Below are 27,495 nucleotides of genomic sequence, written 5' to 3'. Positions count from 1 at the left end.
CAGTTTCTTCAAAGACAGAAGAACTGCTGTTGCCAACTGTTAAGCAGGCAATTATGTAACTGACGCCAACAGGACTGGAGGAAGTGAGGTCAAAGGGAAAAACTACTGATACCACAAGGTTAAAAGTTAAATTTTTCCACATAAGGCTAATTTCAACCAAATGTCAGTTTTTTAGGAAAATGTGTAGAGTCATTAGGAGGAGGCCCTAGAGATCTCAGAGAAAGAGTCTATACAAAATACAAACTGAGTGGACCATTGCTTTATAGAAGGATAGCAGAGACAGAAATATTTAGCTGTAAACATAATGGCCAAACAGAATTTGGAATCTGTACATACTTGCATGTTAGCATCTGTCATACTATACTAAAACATCCTGCTCAGGCACATGCACTGTCAGACTATAAGCTCCTTGGAGGTAACTTTTTTCTTATACTCCTCCTTGGAATACAATTACCCAGTACAAGGTAGATACTATAAATGTTGGATGAATTCAAATGAAACTAACAGTGAAGTCACAAAGGGCTACTGGTGTTTTCTAAGGGTCTTCAGAGTCAAAATAGAGACATAAAAGATTCTTCTCTTTGAGAACAAAGGGAGAATGCCCTGGGGACATGTTCTGGGCTGACATCAATATTGAGTATGACTGAATCTCCCAACAAATTTGTCCTAGCAAACAGAGGTCACACAGCAGAATGTGAACTTCACAGGGCCTCTTATCCAAGCAATCACACCTAAGAACTCTAAACCCTAAAGGACTGAAAATACCAAGCAGCAAAACTGATGGCCTGAAAGGAGATTCTGCGCAACTGAGAGATGAACCTTTGGACCAAATGCTCCACTGCTGAGAGGTGACTGAGAACTGGAGAGATACGCAAGCAAAAAAGTTAACATACTGAAAAATATGCCATATTGGGACTCAGCAACATTTATGATGCTATGTTTTTCTGCAAGTTGCTATTTTAGAAATTTAACATTTGAGGGAGGGACAACCCTACCCTAAGCACACTAGGATTCCAGGAAGTACCGTGTTAGAGACAAGGCCCTGGGTTTTGGATAAAGAATCTGGGTGAAAGTTCAAACGTTTAAGGAAAATTATTCATACTTGAGTCAGAAGGAATTATCAGAACAAACTGCCCTTCTTGGCTATGATTTGTGCCTCGATTTTGTGAATGAGCGGAAGGAATTAAAAATTCTACCATGCGATAAGAGTGGCCCTCGCTCAGTTGGTCAGTACACAGGGTTGGGGAATTGGCAGGCCAACAACTACAGGAAGCTCTTCTGGCAAAGGATGGAGGTGGAGAAATGAGCTCTAGACCCAGACCTGGTCTCACTACAAGTGCCTTTGAGGACTACAGGAATGACAGAGCTAGGCTTGGCAACCAGAGGTTTGCTCCAAGGGGAAAAAAAAAAGGGCAGGCTTAGAATTTAAGGTCATACTTCTAGTCAGACACCTGTCCCGACAATACCTGTCAGACAATAGCTTTAGGTTTTAAAAAATGCACTTGTGTACATGCGTGTGTTGCAAGTGCAACTCAAACAACCTTGGACATAGTCTAATTCAGTCTTCTTACCTGAAGCACAGAGGAAAACAGATTCTAATTTCACCGTTGGAGAGACTGGTTCTCAAAGACAAGGAGTTCGACCACTGGAAAGGTGTCCTTGATGCAGTGAACAAAGACGACGGGGCAGAACCAAGAGAGCCCCAAAGAACCTTCTACCCTTAGGGCTGCCACAAATAATCCTTCCAGCAGAAAGGCAGTTCACTCCAAGCCCAAGTTCTTGTTGCATGAGCCGCAACTGAGAGGTGAACAGTACAAAACACTTCATGTCCCCCCAGTTACTTACCCCCTTCTTCACTGGGGTGAGGCCTCATCCTGCTCACTCTCTCTCTGAGCCAAGTGTTTACTACCATGCTTTTTACATGTCTGTGTGTGACAACACCACACTGTGGGCTTGATTTTTCAAAGGGTACCTGCCAACAACGTACATAGTCCAGGTCCAAGATAAAACAGAGTAATTAAAAACAGGCTTTGTTATCCAATTAGCCGATCACTTCCTATTTGTATTACCCAGTTATAGAATATTTTCAGTTGTTTTGCTGATTTTTCTCATTCAAGTGAGCACAACAATTTTAACTTACAAATTGACTATCAAATTTTGAGGGATTAACAACATCCTGGATGGGAGGTAGGTGTTGGGGAGGGAGGTGTGGGCTTTAGAAGAAAGGTCTGAGCTCAGATCCCCAAATCTGCCACTTGCTAAGGCTTATCAGTAAGGCGGCAAAAACAACTCATACTTTGTAGGTTGTTACAAATATTAAATGACAATGACAAAATAATTCTACAAAGAATGTAGTACATAAGAAGCCCTCAAAAATTGCATTACATAATAACAGCATGTTCACAGTGTCTTAGCATCTACTGAGCAAAAACAAAAGTTCTCAAAGGCTCCTATTTCTATTCCTAAAGTTAGAAAGTTGAAATGGGAGGAGGGAGATCTCGTACTTTGTTTTTGGAGAGAAAACATATGGCTGGGTTTGGAAAGGGTTCTTTTACCACATGTAAAGTCCACAGGAGCGTCTATGTGGAGATTTGCTTCAACGCAGTAACTATTCTGTGAACTCCTACTAGTCATTCACTCAGCAAATATATTTGAGTTCTCCCTATGGGCAGGCCTGTGCTGGGTGCTGGGGAGACAGCTGTAAATAATATAGACACAAGTCTGATTCTTTAGCAGCTTACAGTTTAGCCAGTGAGCTGAGCCAGCACATGGAGGATTGAGAGTAGTGTTGGGTGTTATAGGAGCACACGGGAGAACATCACCAAATCTGGGAGGCAGGTTTCAGGGAAAGCTCACTGTAGGAAGCAACTGCCAAGGAGAATTCTGAAGAATAAGTAGGAATTAGCTGAAGGGGTTCAAGTTCTAGACAGGCAATAGTATGTGCAAAGGTCCTGAGGTCAAACAACACCGCAAAGTCGAGACTTACAAGTAGTAGTTTAGTCCCACTAGAACCTTGGGCACAACCTGGATGAGTGAGTATAAATGGGGACGAAGCAGAGATAAAAGAGTAGGGAGACAAAACAGTCAGCAACACAAGTAGGAGTCAGAACACCAAGTGGTCTGTAAATCATTCAGGCTAAAGAGCTCCAACTTAATCCTGGAGACACAGCAAAGTTACTGAAGAGTGAGAATGAAATGATCAGACTTATATTTCAGGAAGCCTCTGCTGACTGTAGTGTGAGAAAAAGAACACGTGGGGAATCTCTTAAATCAAATAAAGAAACTATCTTAGAAGAAAAAACCCAAAAACCTCCATAACCCAAACCAAATGCTAAAAGAATCTCAAAAAATCTCATTTGTTTTAGAAATAAAAGATATACTTGCAATTTAAAGGAACACTTTTCAAAAGCCCAATGGCTACAATGATCTGCAAATGTAGCCTATGAAAAGATAAGGCTATGGATCTCAGGTTAGCTCTTTGTTTCCTAGAAGCAAAAGAAAATAAGAGATGTCCCAACTCTAATCTCTCCAGTCCCTTCACCCCTCAGCCCTCCAGGCAGCTTATGCCCGCTCAGTCTTTGTCTTTCATTTAAGGACCCAATTTGCTCAACAAAATAAGAATTTTGTTATAGAACAGGCTTGGAGAAGCTGCAAAAAGTGTGCCAGATAGCTTTAAAAAATTAAACGCTAACAGATGAGAACCAGTTCTGACCCCAAGGTGGAGCAAAATTAATCTTACCTATTTTGCCAATGGTCATTAAATAACGACGATTTCTGTAGGTAGTTTCTAAATGAGAAAGTCTGAGATCTTACGAGCGGGGTGCAAACAAAAGCACCAGAGTGCAACAATCAGAATTAGATACTTTACCAAATTTGCCTTTTAAAAATAAATTATGCCATTAAGCACTAAATGCAAGGATTAAAATTTCACACATTTCCAGTTAAATCCAAAAGCGGTGACAACTACTGGCACATGACCAAATACTACAAGAATCTCAGCTGTTTTAGAAATAAAACATTTGCTGCCAACTTGAAGCAAGACCTTTTTAGGGTTATGAGCAAACTGACCTGCAAATATAGCATTAGAAAAACAGGTAAGGAAAGTCTTTTCTGAGGCAAATAAAACGCTCAAATCAATCTTTAAAATCAAGATTTTGAGGGACGTTTGGCCGTAACTCACAAAAGGCTTGAGACAAAGTAAATGACCAAAAATTCCTAAAAATTAAAATATACACATTTTGTAGAATAATTTAAAACATAGGAATTTATCACTATTACAAGACATTTATTACAAGGTCATATGCAAATTAAAAAAATAATAACACCACAACCACTTTGGGAAACACAGTCAAATCTATTCTCTGAAAAGAATGGACTTGTTTTATTTTTTTCTACTATAATTAGAGAAAATTTCTACTTTCCATACTTTCTGAAAGTAAGTAAGTTTAATATTTCAAAACATGCTTTGGGGATCTGTGATACACCAACTTCTTAGTTATTAAAAAAAGTCACTATTTCAAAAACTGCCATATTTTTATATACAGTTATTATTTATTTGTTCACCGACCAATGTGAGGAATGATGCAATGGGAACTGCATCAGACTGGGAGTCAAGATACCATTCATTCATCCATTCATTTCTTGACTACCACTTGTGTGCCAGGCAATGGGCACTAAAAATATATTTAAGTCCCTGAAGAAACATAATACTGTATTTCATCAAATCTGAGGTGCCATCAACTTTAAGACTAACTCTTAACTAATTAAGAAAAAATGCTTTCGATTAAATTATGACATAATGCCTTGAATGAATCACATCAGCCTCTCATTGCTTTGACATTTTTAAAAAATACTCAGAAAAATTTGGTAATTTTTCCTGCCTTCAATACATTGCTTGACATTTTAAAGGGCAACCTTTTTTTTTTTTCTCACACATCTCAGTACAAAGCACAGCTTCATTTACTCTGGGGTGTCTTTCTTTCTTGGCTCCTGTCTAGCACTTAGTTTTTAAAGAAAAGTAAGTGGAATTGAGATGATTTCTCCAATGGCATATGTTTATTTCACGAATACTAAATTCATATCCCTCGAGTTGGTTTTTGTCCTTTATTGTGTGTTCAATAACTTTTTGTTTCAATGTCAAATCATAATGGAATCTTTTTGAAGATATTTTAAATGGCAATTAAGCCCAACATATGTAGAGCTGACACTGTGTACATTGTGCAATTGAAATGACAACACTAAATATAGCTGCAACTAAGCTTGTACAAGCACAAGCAGCTACAACCTGGCCAAACGGCCACCTGACTGACAGCAACTGACAGATGCCATCCAACGACAAGATATATTCCAAATTCAAAGATGTTAAAATGTGAAAAATACACATGTCTCAGAATCAGACTGGTAACAGCAGTCAAACACTCATGCAGCACTATGAGGAAAGCATCATTCTAGGTCCTTCACATACATCATGCCATGAAAACCTGTCAGGTAGGTAGGCTAGCTGCCTCCAGATGAGGAAACTGAGGCTTTGCGGGGGGTTGTTTGAGTAACTGGCCCCAATATCACAAAGCTGGCATGTGCCAAGGCTGGCACTGGAATCCAGGCAGACTTGGCTACACTTTTACCCACTACTCCACACAGCCTCCCAGGTCAATAAACGATAACCAGCTTTGTGACCTGATGCAAACCATCTGAGACTCCTTTCGTTATCTGGGAAAGAAAGGGAGCTGGAATGGATGATTATGGAGCCCTCTCCCAGGATGGAAATATTATAATTCTATAATTTTCTATAGTAAAATTTTATTCCTATGCTGGTTTCTCCTTAAGCCAATACAATTCAAGACCTTCACTGCCATTAGTGATTAGTGAAAGAAATATAATTTCTACTATCAGTCTAAAATACACATACTTAGGAAGGTATTAAGAAATAGATACCCATGTACCACTATTTCTCTTTTTCAGGGTGATGGCAAAAAGGACTGTAGATACAAATACTCCTATTTGTGGGTTTTATTCTGCTTGTGTACTATACTTGTGATAGAAATTTAGCCATTTAAAATTTTATTCCAAAATTAACATCTAATTTCAATGTGTCCATTTAACAGATATACATGATGCATAATCCCTCATTATTTAAAAAATTCTGTTCATTTATGAGTGGAAAAACATCTGATTAATAGATGCAACTATTGCAACACTTTTCCTCTTGACCTAATTTAAGGGTAGAATTAAATGTACATTACACATTTGACAACTCTTCTGCCCTGAGGGGAGAGGCGTTGTCATTACACACACTTTGAATTTTCTACAGGCAGACCCAGCTGCTCTTCCTCATAGGTAACCTTCCTTCCGACCCACAGCCTCTGATCATGAGGTAACCCAGTAATGCTGAAAATAATTCCTAACAGTTCACTCAGAAGCTCTCCTATAAGAGGAGAGTTAATAAAGGAAAGAGATCACAGTGTCTTTAAGGATTTTATTATTCATTCTAAACATCAAATAATGTATCAATTTTGGGCCTGCTTTTGTCTTTAATGTACACATACCCATGCAGACACATAAAATAGTCTGCTGCAATTGAAATCAGAGAAAACATTGAAAAGATTTCTGGAGAAAAAGGTGAAAAAAGGCATATAAGTGAACTGTTGGTAAAAATAGGTTTTAAAAACAAAACATGTGAGAAGATGCTCAAAGATGGAAGGTTCTTCCCAGTATAAAGAATTTTACTATTACTTACCTTCCCATGCTGCCCGGCTCTTTCATAACAAATGACAACATCTTCCCACATTTCTAGTTTCTCAAATATTTGAAGGGCTGAACTGGTGCATCCCAACTCAAAGAGCAGACTTGCAAGTTGGCGCTAGAAAATCAAGTTAAAATAATGAACACTTCTGTATGCAAAGACAGATAGCCCTGTTTCACTTACAGGTATATCCAATCTGCCGTCTCAAGGGTCTGCTAATTGTAATAAATACGTAATTTCTATAATTCAACCTCAATTTCTATAATTCAATTAGGAAGTTGCAATGATTCAATACTTTAGCAAGCTTCTTTAAAGGAGGTGAGTAATTAAAAAAATAAAATAGAAATTGTTTCAAAACATTCAATATATCCATTTTTTCCCCAAGAACTGAGAACTTAAAAAGCAAAATCTATACTTCTTATTCCCTAGAGATTCTATATATGATCTCTGTTGTAAAGCTGAGATCCAATAAATCGATTTTTTAAATTCTAGTTAAAATGGCTATTAACAAAAAGATAAGAGGTGTTGCTGAGGATGTGGGGGAAAGGGGACTCTTGCACACTGCTGGTGGGAATGTAAAGTGGTGTGGCCACTACAGAAAACAGAGGTTCCTCAAGAAACTGAAAACAGAACCACCCCATGATCCAGCAATCCCACTTCTGGGTATATAGCTGAGGAAAACAAAAACACTAATTTACTTTAAGCACATTCTAAAAAACCTAGCTATCTAATTTTCCAGTCCTTGGCAGATAAAAGGGGGCAAATTTTGTGGCAAGGTGAGTGAAGGTTAAACATACTCAAAATTAAATCTATTGTAGTTTATAAGTGGTCCATCCTGCAGGCATAGAAGACAATATTAGAAAGGTTAAAAAATTAGGTGAGACTCTTAAATAAGGTATGGTTTCAAAATTCAATACATATTTAAGAGTTAAGAAGCTAATGGACATGGAAAATGCAGGACTAACAAAATTAGAAAGTAAAATGAAATACATCTGAACATTATAAGCTAATATATTATCAAAATAAACAAAAGGGATGGTCCAGTTCTGCATTCCATGAAATAAAGGCGAATTTGGCTATTTTAGAATATGTGATTGGACATTTTCAAAAACTGAACACAGCATGTGGGAGCTGGAATAAGTCTTGGTGCTCAAGTAGTAAGTAGTTTAATCTTTTCTTTTAACAAATGAAGAAAGTTACGGCATCTAAGCTGAAATGGCTAGCAAAAGGCAAATTCTCCTTTTACAATAAACCATGCTGTTATTTCTTGATCTTTAAAAATAGTACAAAAAGATATGGTTACTCCCTTAAAAGAAAGAAAAAATGATTTAATTTCTTAATGAAAGAGAATGTTTTTCTAACTGCCCAAAGACCCTAAAATGCATAGCTTCCTAAGCAGATAAAATAAACACTTAGCCTAAATTCTATTTCGACAGTGTTTAATTTTCCTAATGATTCTGTTCAGAAACTGAGTAACAGCTACACCCTCAATAGACATGTTTTGTCATAATAATAGCTCAGAGCCTGAAATCTTTGTATACCACAAACCGCAAAGTACAAAGCGCTTAACAAATTTCACAGGTCAGGGTCAAAAACATGCCAAAAAGCTCCAGTTGTTAACACCTTCTTGATGAAGAAGCTACTCCTTTTGAGATGATATAACAAAGCTTTTTATGTGTCTATGTGTTACTGAGCCCCCCTTCAATAGATAAAGTGTAACCCAATGTGTAATAAACCCCCTTGTTTATCTTGTGCTTAAAAATACAGCCTACTCTACCAAAGGGGAAAGGAGGGGGGATAAATTAGAAGTTTGGGATTAACAGATACACACTACTGTATATAAAACAGGTAAACAACAAGAGCCCACTGTATAGCACAGGGAATTACATTCAATATCTTGCAATAACCTACAATGGAAAAGAATCTGAAAAAAACATATATATGTATACAATACTATACACCTGAAACTAACACAACACTGTAAATCAACTACACTTCAATAAAAACAAACAGAATATAACCTATTCTAAGAAATCTTATGATGGAGATTCGTTACATGGCGGGTTGGCATTTGTAGTTCTAAGTCACTACTATGTGCATAATCCACCAGAGAGGATTGGAAGCTGGTTAAAATTACAATAGTTACCAAATCATCTAGAAATTTCTGGCTGGTACCTTTTGATTCCACTAAGCTTTTCTCTGCTATAACTTCCACATCTGTACAATGGGGATATTTCACAAAATTGTTGCAATAAAATAAGACAATGCATGTGAAGGCAGAACAAAATGTGTGCCTCATAATAAACGTGCAGTAAAAGTTGATTGTTATTACCTGGTACAATTACAACGCAATGAAGGGATAGGAAAGGAGGTAAACTACACTAAAAGTTGAAAAACTAGAGATGTAGTTTATGAACAGCTGTGTGATCAACACTGGAAAAATGTGGTTAATTGCAATAGGCCTCAATTTTCTTGTCTGTAGAATTAAAGAACTGGACCAGGTGTCCCAGTTGCCACAGGTGCTAACAATTTTACAGAACAGGGGAACCATGCCTGTAACACAGGAGAACCACAGGGCAGGAGCTAAACTAGCTATTCCTACATCCTTAGAAAGAGGAGCGTACTTAAGGATACCTCACAATATTGAGTATCAAATAAATGCTTTCTTTTACTTTTTGTAAACAACTTGCTTAAAAGATTCATTCTTTAGCATAAAGTCCCTTTTAAAGGGCTTTTAAATATAAAAAGTTATTTTAAAAATGGAAACTTTCGTGGTTCTCCATTTAGTTTCAAGGATTCTATTTAATCTAGTTTAAAATTTAAAAAAAAAGTTTTAGAAGTCTAATATAACTTCACTCAAAATAGCAATTTGAAGTAACTGGCAATCCCCAGCTAGATACTTTTATTCTTTTCACTGAAATATTTGAAAACTCAAACACAAATTGAAAGTCATTCTTTTCTAATGCTTTTTCTTTCAAATGTGAAGTATTCTCCATACCCAATAATGACAACAAAAATACCTGAATGGCCCAGTGAGGTGGTACTCGGCAGCAATAGAAAACCTTCAGGCGTTCCAGCACAGACGTGGTCTTATCTTCAAACTGGTCTGCAAGAGCCTTAAAAGTACATACATAATCAGAATCTACCTGTGTAATAACTTTTTAATATAAATAAGATTCTTAGTGTGAAAGTTATCCAAATAGACACATAAAGAAAGAACACAAGTCACTTTGATAAGGTGATGGGATGTGTGAATGCTTTCTGAATTTCTTTAAATGTTAAAAGAAAAAAAAACTTTAAAATTAATCAACATTTATGTAAACCTGTACATTTCTCTCAGGAAAACAGTTTCTTATATTGAGAGTTCCTATAATAGTTCTTTCAAAGAACCAACCTTATTAATCAACCCTTTCACTTTTTCTAAGAAAAACTATTCTTCAGCATATCTATGTCACAACCATGTCACTTTGACAATGGCACTTTCTAATATCGAAGAAAATTCTATGAAGAACTTCATTTAGGACTATTTTCTCAGGAATAAAGTGAAATCAAAGGGTGTGTCTAGCTCATGACAGAGGGCGAATTTTCTTACTGTTCAGCAAGAGAGCTAGCTCCAGGGCAGGACACTCATTCATGCGAGACCACCCTTAAGGAGCAGTGAACAGCTTCAACCTGCACTCCCTCTGCTGTGCTGACATACCCGCACTTTGTGGAATAACTGTGCTCTCAAAAGCTACGTCAGGAAGTAGGCCAATGAGACTAAGACGGCTGACTCTTGAGAAAAAGTACCAGGGCCAAATGCAAAGCCAAAGGCTGGCACTATCCAGCGGTCACATGATGAGTCAACACAAGACCTCACAGACTCAGCATCGAAGTGAACGCAGACACTCTGGAGCCCCAGGCAAACACACAGGTGGCAGTCTCACTACCGTGATCATCTTCACCTGCCTCTTCACTTGTCATTCAGTTTTCGGTAAGTATACATATTTTTTCTGTTATATACTGAGACCTCTCAACTGTGAATTGTCATGACTCTGTAAAATGCAGCACTCAGATGTTCTTTTTTTGCCAACTGACTGGTCTTCACGGGGTTGTCTTATGAGGATTAGCTGGTAGCAATATGTCTGTTACGTAGGAGGTTATGTAGGAGAGCGTCCATGTATTTGAGAAGGACGAAGCACTGCATTAGCAGCTTACTTTCCAAAACTTCAGGGTACCTGCCACTGTTCTGTAAGTTTGAGATTTTTTTCAAGTTTTTACAATATTAACTTTTAAAATTGAAAATTAAAAAAAAAAAAAAGTTATAGGGAGTGAGTCCAAACTTCCTCTTGAGAAAGAAAAGGACAAGAATATAACAGATCCTAATCAAAGTAAAAAGAGACCTGTTTCTGAAGCAAGGAAACTGCACCTCAATTGGAGGGGGCAGGTTGGGAAGTTCTCTGTATTATACTAGGTGGGAGATATATTTGTTAGCCTAAGCATATCCTGCAAGAATGAGAAAACACTCATTACATCACTTCTTTGACAATCCAAGATGTTATTCAATCAAATCAGTCAGAACGAATCGAGTCATATCCAGACTCCTGAACCATCTTAGGTCAAAATATTTTTAAAGCTCTCTGGCCTTACTTCAGAGAAACTTAATAGCAAAAAGGTTGCGTGCTTCTGCCCAAAGCTATTTAGTTGTAGGAGAGACAGAAGAGAAGAAAAACTTCTGGCTGGGTACATATGGTTATAATACATAAATAAAAGGTTCACTGAATTACTTCATCAAAAGTGGGGAAATTTTCTCTTTTTATCAAATGTTTTCCTTTCTTTGGAAAGAAAAAATAAATAATGCCTATTTAATAATTAAAAGCCAAAAGCAACAACGCTCACTTTTATGAAGTCCTAGTTACATGCAAAACATTTGCATTTCAAACAAAACTCATGTTGTTTGCTGTAGTTACTGCATCTAGCTAAAACATTAAGCAGTGCTCAGGAAATAGTTCCTGATTTATTAATAAACAGATTTAGTATGTATTTCAGATCCTCTCAGATACTTTGAGATGATCTCAGAGTGTCTCTGATACTTTCAGATACTCTACAAAATGGCAAAGGTCACTGGAGAGAGAGCAGAGAACCAACATTTACTTGAACTTGATACCACAAATGAGCCCCTGTAATAGTCACACTTCAGAAGAACTTGATTAGGCTATGTGTATGATAAAGATTGAAAACAGAATTCTAACCTATTTTCACTCCTGCACAGAATATACTTCTTCCTACTTTAAGTATGACAACCATCTAAGGAAGATTTACCTACCAATAAAACAAAGAACATTAAATTAATTTGCCTATTTCCTCTACTGGATTCAAAGCACTCTCTTATTTGTTAACTCAAATACAGAGACATATTTACAGTTCATCTCTTAGGTTTTTCAGAACAGGATTATTTCTAGCGACTCATTCTGAAATAATTCCATTATATTAAAACAAAACATAACTGGAGTCCTTTACAGGAAAGGGAATGCTGGCAAGCGAAGTGGCTGGCATCCTGCTTTAGGTCTGCCTCCAACAAGCAAGTCATTTAATAAGCACAAGGGCACTCATCTATGAAATGATTTTCTAAATGATCTTTTGTACTTCCAACACTCTCTGAGTATATGGCTTTATCAAAAGAGTATTTATTTCAAGCATTTGAGGAGGTGGTTAGTTTCAGGCACTATTAGCTGAACACAAGTATCAGGTTTGTTCCTTAGGGGCGAACTGTACCCAAGTGGCCTGAAAGACAATATTTAAAGTACTAGGAGCATGGGACTGAATGAATGTGAAGCCTGAGTTACCACTGTGTCCATTTCTGTGAATGAACATGGACAGAAACAGTGAGCTCGCAGAGAATCTGGTACTTTGCAACCTTTCACATACTCCCAGAAATTTAAGTAAATGATCTCTAAAGCAGTGCCATTTTCTTTCCAGTTTCTAAATTTCATGAATTTCACACCTGAAAGCACTTGATCATAAGCTAAAACTGGTACTAGAAGGTGGTCTTTAAGGAAAGATGATAACATCAAAACAGAGAGAGAGAGAGGTTAAGGTACCCTAAACCAATCTTTAAGAATTGAAAGCAAACAGTGTGATCTGGGAGGGTGATGGAAGAGCTGAGGATAAATGGGAAAGATGCTGAGTAGAGAGTGAGGAAGAGTCTAGGCTCAGTCAAGAGAGTGGGGAGAGCAGAGTCACAGCAAATCCGGGCGTAACTGCTGGGACACACCAAAGGCGACTTCGTGATGTACAGACCACTGTGGTACGAAACTGTTTCTAAGTTTTAAGGTTCCCATTTAACATCTTTTTTCTTTCCACCACCTCAAAGCATTTATACTTTGAGTGTCCTTTGAGAAAATGTGCTGTGCGTGTGGGTTCCCTAACCCTGCACAATAACAACTCTCTAGCCTCCAGGAGCCACAGTACCAGAGGTCAGGGGACATCTCCATGGAATGGGGGATAAAAGAATAAAACCCCAGAAAACAGCGATGGGCCCTCTCTTTTCAATGCTCTGTTTTCAGTAGAGAAAGAACTTCCTCAAAGACTAGAGAAAAATCAAGACTACATTTTAAACTTAGCACATAGAGAATGATTTAGTACAGAAGGACCATTCTGCACAAGGTCTGGGATGATTTAGACCATTTATGTGCTCATATCTAAAAATATGGAATACATATCTTCAAAAGAACAAAGCTAGTCCCTCAGGACTGACACTTTCACTGAAGGCTATTCATTCTTGCTTGTGTGATTATCAAAGTATTTATCAGAAGAGCCAAGTAGACATTAGCTGATAATCTAAAAGGTCTGACTGATCATATGCCAAATCACCTTGCTTTTTTTGTGCAATCTGTGTGCATGTGTGTAGGGGGGTAGGATTTATTATAAAAAAATATGTACTTAATCAAATATATCCAACATTGGGGCTGAACAGCTCTCTCTGACAGGAGTCTGTAGTCATTCAGCTGTGACACAAACAGCGCTCAAGCTAACTGCCACCTCAAACTCCCAAGTCCAAGAAAATTGTCAATAGAAACAAGGGGAATGAGAATTAAAACCTATTAACACACCTGCTAAGGATCAACAACACCATTAAACCTATCATTAACCCAGTTTTTACCTCGTGTATAGGGAACTGCAGCTCAGAGAGATTAAAAAAAAAAGACTTGCCCAAACTTTAAAGCTATGAATAGGTGAGCCTGTCTGATTCCAAACACCAAGCTGACAGCTTTATTAAAACCTTACCTCCTAAGTGGAAATTATCAGATCTGTGATAATAAAAAGCAGCTTCTCATGGGAAAAATACTGAGAACTTGAATCAGCTGGGTTTCCCCCACCTAAATTTCATAATACGAGGCAGGATGTGGCCTGTCTGAGAAGAGCTTCAGTGATTGCTTCCTGTGCCAGATACAGAAGACTTTCAGTGTTGGCTGGTAGGAACTGGGTGTACTCATGGGGGCTGGGAGAGCCTAGATGTCTTTTTCATGATTTCAGACTGAAGAGATGAACATAAAGACGAAGTCCTCAAGGAAGCCCAGACAAGGATCTTGGAGTGTTCCTTTTAGTCAGACCTGAGCAGTTCTTAAACTTTTTGGTTTCAGGACCTCTTTAAATCCTTATGAATTACTGAGGGACTCCACAGAGCTTCTCTTTATGGGTGCTCTAATCTATCAATACTCATCAGACTAGAAATTAAAACTGAGTAAATTTTAAATATTTATTCACCCACTCTAAAATAAAATAACAAATCTATTATATTAATACACATAATGGTTTTTATGAAAAATAACTAGATTCCCCCCCCCAAAAGGTCTTGAAAGATGGGCAACATGTTACATGTTTGCAACTCTCTTTACTGTCTGGCTTAATAGAGGACAGCTGGATTCTCAGGCTTGCTTCTGTAGTCAGTCTGCTGCCATATGATGTTTTGGTTTAAGTTTATGATAAAAATTTGGCCTCATACAGATAGGTAGTTGGAAAAGGGAAAAGTATTTTAATAGCTTTTTCAGCTAATTGTGCATACCATTCTTTGATACCACACCAAAATTCAACATGTGGTGGCTCCTTAGAGTTCCTGCAAAGTGGAATTTGAAATCCTATCAATGAATGTTTCCCTGTTACATTAAATAACTGTTACAGTAAAATTCATTAGCCTAAAAAAACAAATAAACCCACACTCACTGATCTGTCTTGAACTTTGAATGGATCTTTTACCCATGCTTGATTTTTTTTTTAACATCATGCATCAGTCATTTGGAAAATGTGCAGATTTCCAAATGTTAATATATTTCATATAATATTAAAAATTATATGCATTAATATCACAACCTCCTAAGAAAACTCTCATCCCGTACTGGAAGTAACAGGAAGCTGTCACGTTCCTAGTGTTCCTAGATACAAGTTTTCCAGAAGTCTCATTTTTTTCTTGGAAGCTCAAAATTTTATCATTGGTAACAAATAGTAATAATTAGTTTCCTAGAAGTGATGAGTTCACTTCATTCATTTCTGAAAGAATGTCTGCCAAATACCCAAGTCTGAATACCCATAGTTTGTCAGTATTTCTTTCAAGTAAAAAGAGTGTTCCCTGGGAGAAGCAGCTGGCTCAGCTTTTTCTTGCGAACCCACTGTGCTTTAGCGCGCAGCCCGAGTGTTCTGCAAGTACTTCCCAGTTGATTACATAGAATATTAAAAATGCACTTAATAATATTTACTGATTTATCAAACACATTCATAAACAAAATTGTCTTTCTCTTTTTTTCAGCTACGAACTCGTGGCAGCAAAGCACAGGATGGCTCCTAGCATGGCGTGCTGTCCCGATCTTGATTTGGGTGAAGGGACCGACAGTTTGACCGCCCCCTGCTTCTGCCGATTCAGTGCCAACACAGTGACAGGTAAACAGTATCTCAGTATTGCTGTGAAGATGGTCGTGACCTGAGGACACTCTGAAAGGCCTGGGGAGCCTCGGGGCTCCACAACCACCCTTGGAGAACGGCTGCCTGGGAATCAGCAGATGCAGAAGCCCTCAGGCCTTCTCCTGACCCCACCCATGTCCCCTACCCACGTCCAGCTTTCTCCGAAAACTTCTCCAGGGGACCTTGCTTACTATTTAAGGAGAAGTTCTTTTTTATTATCTTGCCTTAAAAGATTAGAAATGAGAACACAAGTCAGTCTGTTTGCAATCTGCAAGCAGCCCAAGAGTGCAAAGAATAACAAATACTTATTATTAAAACCTTAGGGAATGTTTCGAATTCCTAGTATTAGCATTCCTAAAAAAGTTAAAGTAGTTAAGTCTACTGATAATTACACCTACTTTCCTGAGCAGTCTCAGTCAGATGAAAAGCACCTGTTCCTCAGAGAGCCCAATTCCTACTGCCCCAGCCCAGGCCCTCAGTAACACCTCCGAGGTTCCTTCTGGCCCCCACCCCTGTTACATCCCAGCGCTGGCCTCCAGGCCTTGGTAAATGCCCTTTTTGCCTCTGTTCTGTGCTTACTTGGGTGTGAGACAGGAAAACATCTGGAGCTACTGAAGATTAACAGCCTACCTCTCTTCCAAAAGGACCCATAATCACCACCCTCACTGGACCCCGAATTTCTGAGGGCTGGGCTGAAAAGTGGCATTTTAACAAGCACCTTGGAAGTGGTTCATATGTTCAGGCAAGTTTGGGAAGTGCTGCATAAGACTACTAAGATGTACTCAAGGTGCTGTCCCAGGGAAAACCGATGTGTAGTTCCATCAACATAATCTGACTCTAAAAGACCTTCAGAGTGCCCTGACGGGGATCTGACTGAAGCCAGCATTTAGGGCCTTAAGAAGTGTGCTCTAAGTGGGAGTACTTTCTTCCGTCCCACTGGGAAGTTCCTCACGTAGTACCTAGGTTTCTCTGTTCTGTAACTTTCTAGGTTTTTTCCTAAATTTTTCACTATCAGTGATAAAGTTTATTTTATGCTGTTTATCACTTCTCCCTCTCTTTTACCTCGCCTATCTATGAACTAATTATTGCCCATTTTTCTCCTACAAATCTATTATCCTGGAATTCACATCCTGGTTCACCCATCAGCCTCCCTGGGTAGCCCCCCTCCTGGCCTTAGCAGAAGCCAGCTTCACGCACCCTCGAGCACGTTCTTTCCCACACAGGACTGCATCCTGATATTGTGTGCACTCCGTTTCCCCTCCTTTCACCTAAATTGTAGGCCCTGAGATGCTGAGTTCTGCAACCAAGCCTTTCTCACAAAAGCCTCTGTTCACTTCTTCCTGCCTATGCGAGTTCAACCCCTTTCCTCCAGATGATGCCAAGTCTTACACTGGTATCTGCCTTCTCATAGCTTCCTTAGAAGACTACAGCATGGTGATTCAAAGCATGGCCTTCGAAATCCAAGGCAGACCTGGTTTGAATTCTGGCCCAGCTCTAAGGCCTTGCGTAAGTCACTTAGATTTTCTGTGCTTCAGTTTCTTCATCAGTAAAAACATAAATAGTGCCTACTTCCTAGGATTATTCAGCACCTGGCATACAGTGTTCAGTAAACGGTAGTGACTACACAATTCTGAATAAACAATAGTAGCTATAATTATTCCAAAAAATAAAAGCACAGCTACAGTCACAGGAGCTAGTTCTGGTATATTTTTTCAGTAACTTTCAAATGCTGCATGTGGTCATTAAGGCAGGTGGAGTGCAGAGCTAGAATGGAAGGCATTGTTTCCACCTCTCAGATACCTGAAAAGCTTAAGGGCAGGACTCGGCATACCGAGCAGGAAACACTGTAACTATTGCAATGTTTTCAGATTTTCTAGGTAGTAAAGATCGCTTTTGGTGAGTTATGAAGGACTGGGCAGTTTTATTTGCTTGTACCTAGTCTTCCCCTCCTTTAAAGTGGGGATAATAATAACAGTCAACATTAACTGAGGATTTACTAAACACCAGGCACTATTTCAAGCATTTCACAAGTATTAACCCATTTAATCCCTCAATATCCAAATGAGGTGGCCATTACTGCTCTCTCCATTCTCCAGGTAAGGGAAGTGAAGCACAAGAGGGTAAGGGCTTTAACCTTGGCCACGGTATGTGATCTCTCTTCCTCTTGGATTGTGAGGTCTATGGACAATGAAATCTGGTGCTTTTCTGACAACAGACATTCTGATACTGAGGCAGGCAGAGAAAAACAGAGACATGAGAACAAGGATGAGAAAAGAGAGAAAGAGAAAGACCTGGCAGTCTGTTTGAGCCCCGAGCCCAGCTATCTCTGATCAGAAACCCCTAGTCTTTCTGGTTACAAGAACCAACAAAGTTCCCTTTTAACAGCCAATTTGAATTGGGTTCTGTCCCTTGGAACTAAAAGGTTCCTCATTGAGACCCGGGCTTAAACAGTACTGAAGTGCAAGCGTAAAGAGTCTCAAAAAGCCCTAATCTTCAATCTGTCCGTCACAAGCATCTTGTATTTAGGAAAAGGGTATTTAAAATAAGTATAAAAATGAAGTGCTTTTTCTCAAAGTTTAAAGCCATGCCCCCCTCACTGTGCAAGCCAAATGTGACCCAGGTCAGCCTGAATTAGCAGACCACGTGCTCCAGGCCACCGCCTGTTCTCCATCAGTGGCTCCATAATGGCAGCCAGATACTCTCCACTCACACAAACGGCCACCCATCAAGGTCAGTACCAAGCCTGCCAAGTACAACAACGCACGTGGATGAACTTTTATGAAGAAGATATGCGAAAACACAGTACAGCACAAGCATATTCCAAGACACTAAAACATGGGAGAGAAATCTGCAACGCAGAACAAATGACCACCTTGTAATATAGAGGCAAAGCTTTGCTATGTTGAGAAATAGAGTGAACATATTTCCAGTTACTTAAGCAGTTAATTCATGGACTCCAGCCTCTTATCACTTCTTCTAATGACCTCAAAGCAGACTAATTTATGCATGTAATTCATCATTTTTTAAGGAAACCCTGTAAGAAAACACTGGCATTCCTTTATCTCATTTCCGTTAAAAAATACACCCAATCAAACTGTGAATTACTACCCCCTGGGACCTCTACATTACCCTCAGTGTGGTCATAGCAACTGCTCTGTTCCTGTTAGCTTTGGCACTGGGCTGAAGATTTGGATTGGAATGATTTTAGAAAGACTGGTCTCTACAGCTCACAGGTTACTGAAGTGCCAGATGAAAATGTAATCTTTAATTTACCTACTCTCAATTATTGCTGCTAATTAGCAGGAAATTCAAAATTGAGGTTATTTTTTCAAATTCAACATTCAGCAAACATATACGGAGTATTCTAGCTGTAAAGATTGATGGGTTTCCCAGTAAAGTATAATTTAGTAAATGCTAAAATACAGTATCAAGAACAGATGCTCTAAAAATACTTATTTAAAAGCTGTGAAATCTCAATTAGCTTCCACAGTTAAGAAACTCAAGTTGCAGTATGAACAGTCTCCAGTGACAGGAAACTGCTACAATCTCAAATTTCCAATTCAATGCAACGTCCTCCCAGAAATTCAAGGGTGAAGGGGATTCCTGCTGCACAATCATCTTCAGCGGCACAACGACCTGATGGGCAGGCCTTCACAATTTAAAAGAACAGGTGCAAGAGATAACTGGGTAATTAAAATTCATTAGCAAAATCCTTTTAATAATGAACATAAAATAATCTAACATTAATCTTCAATGACTGAACTGCATTTATCTAACACTAATATGAACGTTACTAGACAATGATGACATTGGTTTGCACAATTTATTTTTCATTTGAACATAAGATAGTTCCTTTGAATGTACGTGGATTTAATTAATTTGCTTCATATTTGGATTATATGTATAATACGCTACTTTTACCATACTAAAGAAGAAAAAGATGTGATCTTATGATAAAGAAAATGTTGATTATTTGGATTTGGATCAGATGTGGCGTGGTGGGGTGGGGGAGAAGCTTAATGATGAAAGATGGGTACTTCATACTCCACTGGTAAAAAGCAGGGTATAAATAAATACTGGAGAATATAATTTCATGTTAATTCAAGCTGCTTCTGAATTCTAAACTAACCAATGTTTCCATAAATGTTATTTTCTTCATCATAGCCCTGAACCATCAACATAGCCCTGAACATGCAATAATTAAAGAAATTTTAGCCTAGAATAATTCCCATGAGGGAGTGTGTTTTTAATGAACTGTCCTCCACTTGGAGTTCCTTCTTCCTCTGTGGATTTTACAACTTCGATTTTTTGTTTTTTTTACCTTTAGGGATGACACAACGTTCTCTTTTTAAGTTTGCACATCTCACCCAGAAATCCCTGCCCAATCTGCCATCTTTTGAACCTGCCATTGCATCCTTCAATGTAACTGCCCGTCAGTGGGTAAGTTAAAATTCAGACTCTGTCATTAAGCAGCCAGGCAAACTGGGGCAGTTCATAAGACTTCATCATACCTGCATGTCTTCAACTTGCAATGTGACAAGATTAAGCTTCTCACTAAGAACACCTTCTAGCTTATTTTTCCTTCGGCTTTAACATTTTACCATTTTATCACATTGTACAGCTGAGGAAGGGAACAGATATCCACAGAAACTAAAACAATTTTTTGAAAACACTGTTTTACGTATACATGTATTTTTAAGATCATTTTTCTCTTATTCTTCAGGGATGCAAGAACTTCAACAAACTCAGTAATATCAAACTCTGAATCAGAGGAACTGGCAAAAGTTCAGATTATGAGGTAAACGGCTCAACAAGTGACAGAAAATTAGACAAATCTTGCAGTTATCTTGTCCCATGATCTGACTAATTTCCAAATTCTGTGGGTTGGGGAGTGAAAAGGTTTTCTCTGATTTTCCCCGTAGAGGCAGAAATAACAACTCCTTCACTGTGTCCTATAGGTAGGGAGCTAAATCACTCTCTTCCTAATGCAACTTTTGGACAACAAGATGAAGAGACCCTGGATATGGGAAGGCCAGGACAGGGAGTATGGTGACTGGGCACTTTCTTATATTCATTTTCCCCAGGCAAAGCACGTCCTTGTTATTTGACATCTAAAAGCGTCCTCTGCACAATTCGGAGAATCACGCAGGTTTCAAATTGAAAATATATTTTACACACCTATGAACAAGTTTACTTTGATACTTTTTAAGTTAAATTTGCCACTACAAAAGAAAAATGAAAGATGACTTGGCTATTTTATACGCCAAAATTAACAGAAGACATGAGTGCAAAGCGTGACGTGAAAGACCATGTATTAACTATCTAAGTATATCCAAGGCCCATAGAGACTAAGAATTCAATAAATGTTTGCTAACAGGAAGTTAGTAGCACTGATATTCATAGTAACTTGGTAACCCTCTTACTGGTTTGCTGAACTAAACTTACACAGAGAAATTCTAGAATTACCATGTTTCTTTTTTTAACTTTTTTTTATTGAGTTATAGTCAGTTTACAATGTTGTATCAATTTCCAGTGTAGAGCACAATTTTTCAGTTATACATGAACACACATATATTCATTGTCACATTCTTTTTCACTGTGAGCTACCACAAGATCTTGTATATATTTCCCTGTGCTATACAGTATAATCTTGTTTATTTATTGTATATATACCTTTCAGTATCTACAAATTTCGAACTCCCCGTCTGTCCCTTCCCACCCCCTCCCCCTTGGCAACCACAAGTTTGTATTCTACGTCTATGAGTCTACTTCTTGGATTTTTTTAAACAAAAATTTCACTTAATCCAGATAAACATCTGCTTTAACCTGCCAACTAATAGATTTTTAAAGCAGGTAGGTTATTTCCAAAAAAAAAAATACATGTCAAATGCTCTTAAAGACTGATTTTTAAAGTGCTCATATTGTTTGGTTTCCTAACTTTTCTCAGTCTTTGAAAAATAATCACTGTAAACATTTTTTTCTTAAGACATTTAAATTTAAGCAGCCACACGGAAATGTTTTATGACTTTTACTATGTTACTAGTTCTCACTGTTCTATCTCATTAGCTCCTGTGTCCTTCTGACTTGTCCCCTCACCTTGAAGCACTACCTTACTTTCTGGCGCTACACAAGATATTCCAGGCTCATCTTGTATCTTCCCTGCTTCCACTGCCCCAGTCCTAAAATGAGCCATCTATCCAAGGAGCCCTGGTTCCCATTATTGAAGAATGGTATTTAGAAATCAAGATCTGGACACTAGGTGTGTTCACTGCTACTGAGGTGCCACTGCTCTAGACTCCATCAGTGGTCAGAGTTAGGAGAGATACGGAACCTACGGAATAATCTTTGTTTCCAGAAGCATCAATCAAGTGCACTAAGCTTAGTGAGGTGTCCATTAGAAGTATTTTTAGACACAGAAATTAACAAAATATTCATCATTAGTTTAAAAGAACACTTTGGAATAGAGATTATTAATTTCAGTTCATTAGTGAATATTTTTGCATTAGGCTGAATTTTATTTCCTTATACAATCTCTCTGTGAAACTGCATATCTTTTTTTTTTTACTAACTCTTATATTATCTCTTTGAATACTCACTATAAACCTATACTGTAAGTACTATTATTATCACCCTCTTTTACGGATGATAAAAATTAAAATTAGAGGTGTGATGCTGTAATATAATAAAAACTAAATAAGCTCTAGGTCCCAGCACAGAGCTTCTAAAACTCTCGTAACGTCCTGAGTGGTAGGGGTTAGAAAAGACGCTGGCTGTTCATTTGTATGCTTTATAATATCCTTTATAATAAAGCAGTAATAGTCATTGTTTCCTTGAGTTCTGTGAGCCATTCTAGCAAATTATCAAATCTGAACTCAAGAGGAGGTTGTGAGAACCCCTGATTTATAGCCAGTAGGTCAGAAGTACCAGATCTGAGATAGGAATCTGAAATGGGGGGCAGTCCTATGGGACTGAGCCCTTAACCTATGGGGTCTGCACTAATTCCAGGTAGTGTCAGAATGGAATTAAATTACAGGACACCCAGTTGATGTCCACAGGGAAGTGAAGAAATGCTTGGTGTGAGAGACCAACAAGTTTGCTGTTGAAAAGTGTTGAGTAGAGGAACAGTTTCCTTTAGAGAAGTTAAATACTATGAATCTTATGGTTACCTGGGAAGGGGGATGGTAAGGGATAAATCTGGGAGTTTGAGATTTGCAAATGTTAGCTACTATATATAAAAATAGATTAAAAAAACAAGTCTCTTCTATATAGCACAAGGAACTATATTCAATATATTATAAAAATATTTAATGAAAAAGAATATGAAAATGAATATATGTATGTATATGCATGACTGGGACACCATGCTGTATACCAGAAATAGACACATTGTAAATGACTGTACTTCAATTTAATAAATAAATAAAACATCTCAAATAAAAAACAAACCACAAACAAAATGCTATGGTCACAGAGCTAAGTGAAACTGCTGAGTTTTAGAGCCAAGCAAACTCTAGAACTACTCTAAAATAATAAAATGTTTGCGTGAAAGGAAAGCTGTTTCATTATTTCATACCCATAACAAACACGTATGGTATTAACAGCAATAAAGAATTAGAATAACAACAATTGCCACATTTAACTCTCACCTGTGTCTGCCTCATTGCCCGTTCCACTCGGCGTGTGCTTCCTCTCTCAAGTTTTGTCCGGAGGATCAAAGCTGATGTCTGAATGGCCCAGAACTTTGGTTGCGAAAGCAAACACTGATGGAAGAAGAAAAAAAAAAAGACCACAGAAAGAATGGATGAGCTGGGTAACCCCACCCTGAATACAACAAGATTAATTTTGCCAAAAATATCAAGATACGGCTAGATGCAGATTTGAAAATCTTCTCAATGAAAAATAATAGAACATGACATGTGCTTTCAAATATTTTTATGAAGAATGTGTTCATTTGAGCAAAATCATTATTTAACCTAGTTGCCCTGTTCTATTGAAAAAATTCCTTAAAAAATGAATCAAACTTTCCAGATAATCAAAACAATAAGCAGAATATACATCATACCATAAATTAATAAATCTTTTATCTCATGAGTTATTAAAAAATTGAGAAAATAAATTATATAAAAACAAATGCCACCTTTCTCAAAGTTGAAATAAATTTTTAAAAATCATCCAAACTCACAAATGAAAACAAATAATTAGAAATCTGGTACCTCTTCACTTAAAAAATTTCCTAATGTGTTGATGCAAATGCAAATCAAACTTGAAGGATTCTAAAATTTTTAAGAATGTTTTCTAGTCTTGGTTAGGTTAGGGGGTCTCCAATTTTAGTTAAAATGCTTCCCTAGATGGGGTATCTAAAGAGAGACTGGCCTATGAGAAAACCCTGAATATGCACATACTGAATCCTAACCCAAGAGAAAGCTGTGATTGCCATCAGTTCAGAGAATGTAGCAGAAACCACTGCATATGACCCAGATGTAGTGAGGGGAAAGTGACACTTGCGGGTGAGCAAAAACTGGGGCAAAATGTATTATGATACAATGGGGACTGCTTAACGCACACAAACTTAAGCTCTTTGCTGATGACAGGGAACCCAATATTGTCCCTAGGTGATCATTCACAATAACTTCCAGTAAAGAGTGCTTCAAAGAAAGACAAAAGGCTTATTTGTCTGAAAGCTGGCCACATCCTTGATTATTTGCTTATTTTTAAAAGTCAAGTGTAAAAAATATCCTAGTTAACTGGAGTCCAATTAATCATTCAAAACCTAGCTGTGCATTAGAAGCACTTTAGAAGCTTTTAGTATTTTAAAAATAAATCATGAAAAGGAATACATATATGACTGAAACATTATGCTGTACACCAGAAATTGACACAACATTGTAAATTGACTCTACTATTAAAAAAATAAAAAATAAATAAAAATTAAAAGAAAAATTTTAAGTAAATAACATCTCAGAGCAGGATCTGAGCATCGGTGTTTTTTAAAACACTCCCCAGGTAATTCTAAAGTACAGCCAAATTTAAGAACTACTAGGCTAAGCTAATAGAAGCATTTGTCTTTGGTAAATTCATTTTAACTCCACATGCTCACTGACAGTCAGCAAGTCCTTCAGTGGAGTGTACACTGCATCACAGTCCCTACAGATCGTTACTGTATCATGCCCAGCTCACTTCCACCGTCTGTACTACCTAGCTGGCCCCTGTGGGTATTTGAATTTTCAACTGCAAATCTAGGCCAACTCTTTTACAATAAAGCACTAGCAGGTTAGATCACTTGCTCAACGTCACACCTTCATTAGTAGCCAAACCTGACTGTAACAGTTGGTCTCTTGATCCCCAGAATGACATCTTTTTCTTTCTTTCTATCTTTTTGGAAATTGCACTGGGACACATGAGCTTCAACTATTTTCTTTTTTTTTTTCTTTTTTATTGAAATGGAGTTGATGTACATTATGTTAGTTTCAGGTGTACTATATAATGATTTGATACTTGCATATACTATGAAGTGACCACCACAAGCCTAGTAACCATCTTTTCCCAAAGTCACTACAATATTATTGACCATATTGACCATATTCCTTACACATGACTTATTTATTCTATACCTGCAGGTTTATAATTGTTAATCTCTTCATCTGTTTTGCCCACCCCACCTCACTTCTGGCAACTAGTGTATGTGGTGACCCTGGAGAGCCTGCTCTTCACTGCTGAATTAGACCCTCACATCCTGACTGTGATCCAGCAGTTCTGGGCCTTGCAGGCCTAAGGATCATTTTTTTCCCCCAATTCATGTCAAGATTTTCTTTAAATTCTCAAAATAAAATTTTCTGTGGAAGGCTTTTTTTTTTTTCCTTCTCTGTATCTATGAGTCTGTTTTCATTTTGTTTTGTTTGCTTGTTCTGTTTTTTGGACTCACCATATAAATAAGATCATGTGGTCCTTCTCTGTCTGACTTATTCCACTTAGCAAAATACCCCCTAGATCCATCCATGTTGCAAATGGCAAGATATCATTTTTTATGGCTACATAACAACATCTTTATATGTTTTTTTTTTTTAACACTTTCTCCAAGGAATAGATGACAGTACCCAGGAAACATTGGCAGAGTAATGTAAGAAGAGGACTCAGTAAAGAGCTTCAGGAAATTGCTAGATTAAAGGAAGTGGAAGAAGAGGGGTAAACAAAGAATACACAAATAAGGGAGAAGGAAAATCAGAGGAATAAATTCTTGCTGCACTGTGTTCATTCATTCATTCACTTGAGCACCTACTCTGTACAAGGGAGTGTGCGCAAGGCCCCAAGGACAAAGTAGCAGCAAGATAGACAAGGTCCTGCCCTCAGAGAACTTACACACTAAAGTAATGACTATTAAGTAACCTTACTCTTCTATAACTAAGTTTGCAAATTGAAATATTTTTATCTCCTTGAAGTACAGTTTACAAGATTAATGTACATCTTTATCTTGTTAGTTTCCATTAACTTAAATCTACAAAAAGGATGAATTTATCAACATAAGTAAGTGTATATAGCACTATAAAGATATACATGATGAAACAGAAGACATTAAAAAGCTAATTCTTAAATTGTGTGACATTGTGGGTGGAAGATTTTATTATAAAATGTGATCTCAAGAATTTTCAAAAGGAAGGAAGAACTTTCTTCATTAAGTGAAGTTGCACACTGATTCTACTACTTACAGTGGGTTGCATCACTGCCTTTTTTCTCTTTCGCGTGTTAAAGGGACTGTCTCTGTAACCTCGTGACAGCATGGAAGCACACTGAAGAAATGGCTCTGGGGAAAATCTCCAAGTCAGCCCAAGCCTGATCAGAATCTCAGCTCCACCAAGTGAGGTGATTAGCTGGGTCACCTTGGGAAGGTACCTGACCTCAGAGGATCTCTCTTCCCTCCTCTCTATAGTAGGAACAGTAATTCCCATCACCCATAGAGTTGTGAGGATTAAATATGGAGAGTCAACACTGAAAAAGCCTCTGAGAGCACCTGCTGAACAGCACATGCGGTCCCTTGCGGGACTTCTCCTCCTATAACACTTCCTCACACCCTTACTGGAAACACTCCCCCGCCCGCAAGTGGGCACAGGGGGCAGCACTAGCCATCACCTACCCTCAGATACCTAGGCATAGAGCATTTTAAACTAAAGGAGTTTGAGAAAACAGCACAAGCAGGAAGATCACTCTGACCTTCCCCTTGCCCCTCTTCCCTGAAAGTCATAAAACCGTCAACCTGAGAGGTGCCCTCCCTACATCCGGAGCATCCCTTTCTCTGAAGACAAAGGGACACTGAGCAGAATCCCAACAAGCAAACCTTACTAAGTTTCCCCCAGTTTACTGCACTTTCCTTTGACCTGCCATATTCCTCCATGACTTCATCACACCTAACACAAAAATACTCAGCTTTAACCGTTTCTTCAGTCTTCATTTCCTTATGAGACCCCATGTCACACAAAACCTATATTAAATAAATTTGGGTGCTTTTCTCTTGTTAATCTGTCTTTGTCAGTTTAACTTTCAGACCCAGCCAGGGACCCTAACAGGGTCGAGGAAAACTTTTCCCTCCCCCACAGCTCCCAACCACATGGTCACTCTACCAGTAACGGTCACGGTACACAGATCAGCACAGACCAGGCCTGTCAGCTAAAGCTCGGCTTTAAAGGGTTTGCACGCCAAAGCAGGGAGATATTTTCCTAGGAAAAACTACCAGTAAGACTGTTTTCTACGCTGGCATGAGAACAAGAGTTTGCCTGAGACTTTTATGTGAGGGTCAAGCAAAACAGTCTCATGAAACACTGAAAGTA

At 38.1% G+C, this 27,495-nt stretch overlaps 1 protein-coding gene and 1 long non-coding RNA gene across 4 annotated transcripts in view; one reads left to right on the top strand and one right to left on the bottom strand.

Moving 5' to 3' along the window:
• Positions 1–27,495, bottom strand: part of TTC27 (tetratricopeptide repeat domain 27) — a 144,032-nt gene that overhangs the window by 63,096 nt on the left and 53,441 nt on the right. For all 3 annotated transcript variants that reach the window (XM_032497325.1, XM_014559194.2, XM_006184609.2), the window contains exons 10-12: positions 23,323–23,436; positions 9,763–9,858; positions 6,737–6,859 (exon numbers count right to left, since the gene is read on the bottom strand). In XM_032497325.1, the coding sequence (XP_032353216.1) occupies positions 6,737–6,859; positions 9,763–9,858; positions 23,323–23,436 (333 nt within the window). The remainder of the gene's footprint in view (positions 1–6,736; positions 6,860–9,762; positions 9,859–23,322; positions 23,437–27,495) is intronic.
• On the top strand, positions 10,573–26,285 carry LOC116668929. Its single transcript, XR_004326226.1, has 5 exons — positions 10,573–10,715; positions 15,525–15,655; positions 20,004–20,116; positions 20,400–20,474; positions 25,294–26,285. It is a non-coding gene; the product is annotated as an uncharacterized LOC116668929 (long non-coding RNA).

Source organism: Camelus ferus, chromosome 15 (genome assembly GCF_009834535.1).
Source record: "Camelus ferus isolate YT-003-E chromosome 15, BCGSAC_Cfer_1.0, whole genome shotgun sequence".
In the NCBI taxonomy this organism is placed as follows: Eukaryota; Metazoa; Chordata; class Mammalia; order Artiodactyla; family Camelidae; genus Camelus; species Camelus ferus.
This window is presented reverse-complemented; position numbering and strand designations above follow the sequence as displayed.